This window comes from Heteronotia binoei, chromosome 9 (genome assembly GCF_032191835.1).
Source record: "Heteronotia binoei isolate CCM8104 ecotype False Entrance Well chromosome 9, APGP_CSIRO_Hbin_v1, whole genome shotgun sequence".
NCBI lineage: Eukaryota > Metazoa > Chordata > Lepidosauria > Squamata > Gekkonidae > Heteronotia > Heteronotia binoei.
The window spans coordinates 22,533,641-22,541,822 of NC_083231.1; the positions used below are offsets into that span (position 1 = coordinate 22,533,641).

An 8,182-nucleotide genomic window follows, 5' to 3' on the forward strand; every position below is an offset into this window, starting at 1 on the left:
TAAAACGAAGTTGGTCTTAAAGGTGAAATTGACTCCTATTTTGTTCTACTACTTCAGACCAACACAGCTGCCTATTTGGATCTGAAAATAGTCAGTTTGTAACCAAAGGATTCTATTTGCAGAAATAGGACCTCAGTTCAATTGTTCAATGAATGCGAAATGTTACTTATGTCTTACTTCTTCAGTGTTGTGTTCATTCCAGAAATAAAAGTTAGCTTCTTATTTTGCTTAACCCCATGGGACTGGGCATAAAAACATAAGAAGAATCCTGCTGGATCAGACCAGTGGTCCATCTAGTCCAGCATCCTGTCTTGCACAGTGGCCAACCAGTTCCTAGAGGGCCAACAACAGAGCAAAGAAGTTGAGACCTTCCCCTGGCTCTGGGATTCAGAGGTTCAGTGCCTCTGAATGTGGAGGTTCCCCTCCATCACCAGGGGAAAAACCCTGGTAAAAGTATTAGTAATTGTCTGCCAAAGTAACCATTGTAAGTAATATTTTTATTTCTGTCCTGTAGTGATTTGGGAGATGCCTCAGCTTCTCCTTTAAAACCAACAAATTCATTAACCACACAAATACTTGACAACAGAGCTTTTTTAAGGACAGGTAGGAGAAAAAACATTCAAATTTTGAGACACATTAATGCAACTGATAAAACAGCTTACTGAATCACTAAGAACTGAAACAAAGAAGAAAATTAGGTGTTTGTTATTAAAACTCTCTCTACCCCATAGGGACAGTGGCCATACTTTGTACTAATAATGGAATTCTGTAAGTCAGAGTCTGTTTCTAAAAGTCAGAGTCCATTGTTCATGGGTATATATTGTCCAAAAATAATGAAACGGCAAACAAAAAGTTATTCCAAGGAAGGATAAAAATTAAAGACACCTCAGAGAAGAATGTGTCAGAAAATTTCTGACCTGTCCCTTAAAGAGAATCCACAGCACCTTCTGAGGAGATCACCTCAATTTAAAGTCACCGCTTCCCCCAGCATCTTACCATCATGGTGTTTGTATTGTGTCGACAATCATCAGCCTACATGCTGTTGTGTGACTTTGCCGCCTGTGTCTGAAGTATCGTCTATTTTTTCTGATGTGTTGCCTTCAATTCTATAGTACCTGTTTTATGATGTTATTTAAATCTTGATATGTCTGATTTTACTGTTGTAAGCTGCCCTGAGCCCATTTGCGGGATAGGGTGGGATATAAATCCAAAACTTAAATTAGATTAATCCCAATATTTGAACAAGGTCGATTAAACAAACATCTCCAAACACTATGGTTCTCAGTTTTGACAGTTTTAAAAGAATGTCGGAATGACAGTCCCTTACCCATGTGGATTAGGATCTGGTCCAGGCTGTGGATGTCCACTCACTGCCCATCTAGAAACTAATGATACTTCTCCAAAAATCCATAATGTGAGAAACATAAGGCTGCCAAAAGCTGTCCCTGACAAAAACCAGTTTGGTCTATGAATCGTTTCCTTGGCTGTATTTATGTCCTTGTGTGCTTCTTTTTCCTCATGAACACCTAAAAATCACAACCAAATGTGGAGAGAATTAGTTCAGCAATACATGTGAAAGAAATAAGTGGGAATTTCTAAGGCCATTTTCAAGCGTTTTAAAAAAAAGCTATTTTGTTCAAAATATTTATATCCCACCTTAGACTGGGAGTTGAACAAGGCAGGAAGGGAAGTTGCCATTTGATTTCCCCAGTCACAGGCCATCTTCATGGTCACATTTTCCTGCCGTTTGGCAGCCATTTTGCTAACATAATGTACAAGGGGAATGCATTTTTAGATCTGATTGCACCATTGGAGAAGCTTATAATGTACTGATGGGCTACATTTAAATTCCCCCAATAGAGCAAAAAGGAGCTCCTCAACGCCATTTCACATCAGGAAAATGATTCAGAGGGGAAGGCTTAAATCTCTTCCACCTCCGCTCTGTGGTCCAAAACTGAACTGTCTGGGCCTAGGAATTAAGTTCCAAGTATCAAACTCTCAGAGCATGTCTATCAACAGCACCCAGGGTGAGAGTCAGGAACGGGGTATTGTGTATATTTACCTGTATATATCCGCTCAAGAGCAGCTAGGAAACTAAGAATCATTATAGCAGTATTGAACCTCTTACAATTCCAGACTGGATTTAATGATGTATACCAAATCCGAAGAACAAGGAGAAGAAATTTTCCCATTATAAATCCCCAGATTCTGCAGTATCTATAAGCAAGTATTGACAGTATAGACAAAATTAGTGGTTGTGTAAGGTCTCTGAAAAAATAATTTTATTTGGTTTTGACCATATCAAAGAAGACAATCTGCTTTAAAAACAAACAGTAATGCTGATAAGGCAACTTTCACTTTTGTACACAATACCTTTGCAAACTATTCCCAGACTGCCATGTTACTGTCTGAACCACCAAGGAGGAAGAAACACCCAGAGCCAAGATCAGGAGTCGAAGGTGAGCATTTGGAGCTTGGTATGATGCTATGCTTCCTGTGTGCAGAAACATATTTTAAAATAAAAAAGGGCACAATACAGCTGCAGTTAAAATATCTTTTATCTCCTAATTTCAATAGCAGCAGAACTTTTTCCTGATTCTCTGACCTCAGGCCTCTTAGGGAGGGATCTGGGGATCCCCTGGAATTTTAGTTTATATCCAGATTACAGAGATCAGTTCCTCTGGATAAAATGGATTCTTTGGAGAGTGAACTCTGTAGCATTGTACCCCACTGAGGTCTTGGTCCTCCCTAGGCTCCATCCCCAAATCTCCAGGAGTTTCCCAACCTCGATCTGGCAACACTACCCTCTCCATCCCCTGCCAGTGGCCAAGGGGGAACTGACAGTCAACGTACGCCCCATGTTCTCATCTGCACCTGTGTCCATCTCATCTCCTTATCTTTCTCTCTGAACTTACAGCCTGACATTTATCTCTCAGATAGAGGCCTTCAGTAAGCTTTATTAGGCCTGAAGCCTGAACCAAAATTCTGAAAAACCAAGAAACTGCTAGGCAATGCCACATTCTTGACGGTTCACACTTAAGCCAATGAGATAGTACAATACTAACAGAGCAATCCTAAGCATCTGTACTAAGAATCTGACTTCAGTCTCTTCAGTGGGGCTTATACCCAGGAAAACATTCTTAAGATTGTACTGCAAACCCCATTACTTGCAATTTGGAAAGAAGTTCAACTGATTTTAGGTGGAACACCTTAGCAACTGTACTTCCTTATAATTGTCCCTGAATTCACTTTCTGGTACATTTTCAATTGTCCTTCATCTGAATAGTATTTGGAATTTGCAGGATCACAGTTATCTTGTAACGGAAATGGTCAGCAATGGGGAATTATTCTCCATTGCAATACATTCATGTATCAATATAGTTTGAAAATGTTGATATTGCTGCTTACTCTTGAAGAGTTACGGTATTTAAATACATTTTAAATCTGTGCAAGTATAACTTACCAATTGTAATCAGCCTCAACAAAGCTAAAATGTACTTGTTGTTAGCCAACCTCCAAAAAGGACCAATTGTTAATAACACAGGAGAAAAGGAAGCAAGAGCCAAAGCTTCTAATCCAGTGAGTTTTAAGGTTTGTAAAGGGAAATAATAGATCATCGGTGGAAAGGCATGGTAGAGAGACCAGGAAACATAACCTGAAATAAAGGGGAATATAAATGTCATACATCTTCCAGAGCATGTCTTGTTTAGTGTTATTGATACTACTAGGATGTCATATGTGAAAAAGCAATTTAAAAAGGTAGTCCCCTGTGCAAGCACCAGTCATTTCCGACTCTGGGGTGACGTCGCATCACGATGTTTTTACGGCAGACTTTTTACAGGGTAGTTTGCCATTGCCTTCCCCAGTCATCTACACTTTCCTTCCAGCAAGCTGGGTACTCATTTTACCAACCTCGGAAGGATGGAAGGCTGAGTCAACCTTGACCCAGCTACCTGAACCCAGCTTCCACTGGGATCGAACTCAGGTTGTGAGCAGAGAGCTTGGACTTCAGTCCTGCAGCTTTACAAATCTGCACCATACAAGCATACTATTTCTTATTGGTCATGCAGCTTTGAACACTATGGGTGTTTGGATTTTGAACACTTTGAACTCTATGCAGAATTACTCCAGGGCAAGCCCATTGATTTAATTAATTCTGCATAGCGTTGCACTTATTCTCCTTTGAGTGAAGAATTAATTGATGAATTAGTGAATGAATGATCTTTTGTTGCATAGTCTACTCAAATATGAATAGGCAGAACAGGTAGGCCATCTTCTGCCCTGACCAGGGCTTTTATTGTAGGAAAAGCCCAGAAGGAACTAGTTTGCATATTAGGCCACACCCCCTAATGCCAAGCCAGCTGGGACTGCATTCCTGCTGAAAAAAAGCCCCAACTCTGACTTGGGTAGTCCAGGCCTGTCAGATCTTGGGAGCTAAGCAGCATTGGCCCTGGTTAGTATTTGGATAGGAGACCACCAAGAAGCCCAGGGTTGCCGTGCAGAGGCAGGCAATATGGCAAACAACTTCTCAATGTCTCTTGCCTTGATTGTCAGCTGTGACTTGACAGCAAAAAGGGTTTTTTTTTAAGACTATAATCTATTGATGAACTGCTAGCCAATTGATCCTGGAAAGCTTTGACACAATGTTTAAAAAAAAATTGCAATTTTTATTTTTAAAATCTCTAAATGAAAACGAAAGATATTTACAGACTGTTTAGTACAGCTCCATGGGGATCTACACAGCTGCAACTTCAGCTGCTATTTATAAAAAAACAACAACAACTTTTGAGCCCTTGGAAGAGATTATCTTGACACAGTGCCAAAGCAGGTAGTGTTCAGAGACTGCATTGTTCTTTTGCTTTTGAGAAATACTGTTGCGCAAGGCAGAAAGTTTGGGAGTGTATGAGTCAAGGGCTGAACAATGCCATAAAAGTGAAGGCAAGAAAGAGGAGGACAGCTACCAATCTACAACAATCTACCATATAGGGTTGCCAATCCCCAGTTGCGGGCAGAGAATCCCCTGGTTTGGAAGCCCTTCCCCCTGAAAGGGGGTGGTTTGAATGTCCAGTGGGCACTCCATTATACTCCATGTGGACTGGTCCCCATAGGCTATAATTGAGAATTGATCCATGGATATCTGGGGTTCTGGTGGGAGAGGGCTGCTTTTTGAGGTAGAAGCACCAAATTTTCAGCTTAGCATCTGGTGCCTCTCCCCCACAAAAGCCCAAGTTTCAAAATGATTGGACCAGCAGGTCAAATTATATGAGCCCCAAAAGAAGGTGCCACATCATCCATTATTTCCAAAGAAGGGAAGGCATTTAAAAGAACTACAGTCCTTTTAAATGTGATGGCCAGAACTCCCTTCAGAGTTCAATTGCGCTTGTCACAATCTTGCTCCTGGCTCCATCCCCAAAGTCTCCTGGCTCCAGCCCCAAAGTTCCCAGATATTCCCTGAGTCGGACCTGACAACCCTATCTATCAGTCTGCTACAACCACCTGCCCCAATGGAATTCTAAGACTGTGGTCAGACAACAGGCTTAGCACATTTTTGCCATGCTTCTAAATGTATCCTTATTTTTTTGCGCTGGAGAATTTTATCTAAACATCTGCTCATAACGTGCTGCTCTGTGCGATCACCTTGTGGTTGACCATTCAGATCACTGATGCATGGTAACCACGGAGTGGGTGGGCGGGCAGCATCCTTTTTTGTTTGTTTCCCATGCATGCACATAAGCACATATTCAAACCACCAGCTGCTTTTTGACAGCTCTGCAATCAGTCTGCCAAGTACTGCAATCTCATTGATTCCTACACAACTGCATTGGTGGCTCCAGAACCAAGAGGAGGGGCCGAGGCAGGCACCCCAGACAAAATTCCTCCCTGCCAACACATTCTACTTTGATTTACAGTTTCAATTGAAATAACACACAAGCACACCATTTTCAGAAAAAGTGGAATAAAATTGGCCACAACTTTATTGGTTACAGCTGTAGTAAACCTTGGCACAACATGGGGTAAGGATCCCACTCCATCAACTGACCTGCTTGCCAGTCGATGCTCCGTTGGTCACCTTGGGATGGCAAGTTTGGCATTCCACTAGGGCAGAAGTCCAGAGGTGGTCCTCCCTACAACCTGAGCATGGGGGTAATCCCCCAGACTGGGCATATCAATCGACCCTCAAGCCAAGATCCCTTAAGGGATCTCTGGAAGTTGGCATGCAGGCTGATTTTCCTGAGAATGAATCCAACCCCATGCTGATACTGCCAAGTTGTGACGAGAAAATCAAGAAGGCAACCCATATGCAACACCTGAAAAAACACCGACATAAAGGGTTGGGAGGGTGGGCCAAGCAATCAGGGCTGGCCCTAGGCTGTCTGGCACCCTAGGCAAGGCTAACTTCTGGTGCCCCCCCCCCCGCACTGATAACATCACCGAATCACATGGGGGGCATCCAATTTGGTGCCCCCAGAAGTCTGGCGCCCTAGGCAATCACCTAATTTGCATAGTGGCAAGGCAGGGCCAGCCCTGCAAGCAATACGATGGCTAAAGAGGGCAGGATGCGGCAGATCTGGGTCCTAAGTAGCCGCTGGTCGCCCCTGCCCTCTGACCCACCACAGAGACAACCCACAGGGCCAGCATCAGGCTGGGGTGGGCCCCTGCTTCCCGGGCTTCGCCTGGCCCGCCCCCCTCACCTGGCAAAAGGCGGCCCTCCCTCTTACCCCACAAATGGGACCCGGTTGATTCCGGATCCCTGCTTCTCTGCCAGAAATCACTCCCTTTCCCATCTGTTCCTACTCCCTTTCCCACTCGTTTCATAGGATTCTGTAGCACTGCCTGAACGCATCCTGCACCTTATTCTCTCCCTATGACATCATCTCCTCATGGGGCTTTGCTGCCAGAGCAATATTGTGAAGTGGCTTGGAGTTAAGTTCTGGGGGCAGAATCCTAGCTGTCGATATGGGAATCTAAATAGGGATGATTTCCAGAGTTGTCCCACCCCAAGAAATAGCAGAAAGGGTTGCTTTTCTTGAATTTGTCACTCTAAAAAACATACACTTGTGGGCTTCTGATCACAACAAAATATTGTGTCTAAGAAGCACACAAGGGGTAATTTGAAACCCTTGCACAAAGATCTGATGATGCACACATCTTAGTTCTCAGCAATCCATCACTAAACTCCTTTTTTCTCCAGGTGTGGTCTGATACCAGAAGTGAATTTCACTGGAAGACAATTCCCAGAGAGGGTGGGACTCTTTGAACTGGAACTATTTCCCATTCTATATATGATCAGGACATAGATAATCTTAAAAGAAGGGGTATGCAGTCTTTATCTGTGGTTTAAGCACAACTCTCTTTGTCTCTGAATTTCTCCCCACAAACACACATAACAGTAAAGTACTAGTTCTGATCCCATTTTGCAGGTAAATTTTGAAGGCGATAACTGGTTTGTTCTTACTAGCAAGAAATCTCCTAAATTATCATCTCAGCAGTTACAACACCATATTTGATTTCCTGGAGTTCACAAAAACATTAATGCTAATTAACTTGATTTCCTGGAGTCCACAAATACATTAATGCTAATTAACCTGCAATTCAGAATGAAAGCTTTTACCTGCTTTTTCTGTCGTTCATAGTGTGGAATACCTATTCTCAAAGTAATCATTTATTACATATACATTTGTCAGCATCAGAACATGCTTAAACACCAGTCTATTTCTGGAGTAACAAATCAAATTCACAGACTTTAAAATAAAATGGAATTTAAAAGAAACTATTTGCAGTCATTATCTCATAGCAATTCAATATTCAGCATATGCTGGAAATATTACATACCCAGGAGTGTTTCCATCAGGATTTCTTTCCAAAGGAAAACCATGGTTTCACTATAGATTTCTTTTTACTGTCCAGAAATTATTGCAGAAGCCCAGAGGACTCAATAAAAGACTTTCTTCTTTAAAGGATTTATGCTTTTGCGGTAAACCATGCCACGTCTCTTGAGAGCTAAGCTTTAGTGCTGAAGGAAACACCTATCCTACATAGTCCACACCTATTGTAAAATTGCTTTCTTGTGGGCCAGACCAAAAACCAACGGGCTCAAGAGCAACATCTAGTGTCAAAGGAAGGAGACACTGCTTCTGTGGAGGAAGCAAACAGCAGGTATTTGGCACAGGTGAGAACTGAG

The 8,182-nt window shown here is 42.4% G+C and overlaps 1 protein-coding gene across 1 annotated transcript in view; it reads right to left on the reverse strand.

Moving 5' to 3' along the window:
- The window catches only part of CWH43 (cell wall biogenesis 43 C-terminal homolog), a 39,172-nt gene extending 31,200 nt beyond the window's left edge, over positions 1-7,972 (reverse strand). The window contains exons 1-5 of the mRNA XM_060247357.1: positions 7,834-7,972; positions 3,464-3,655; positions 2,374-2,494; positions 2,063-2,217; positions 1,328-1,526 (exon numbers count right to left, since the gene is read on the reverse strand). Coding sequence (XP_060103340.1) covers positions 1,328-1,526; positions 2,063-2,217; positions 2,374-2,494; positions 3,464-3,655; positions 7,834-7,876 — 710 coding nt within the window. The 5' untranslated portion in view covers positions 7,877-7,972. The remainder of the gene's footprint in view (positions 1-1,327; positions 1,527-2,062; positions 2,218-2,373; positions 2,495-3,463; positions 3,656-7,833) is intronic.
- Positions 7,973-8,182: the final 210 nt, after the last annotated feature.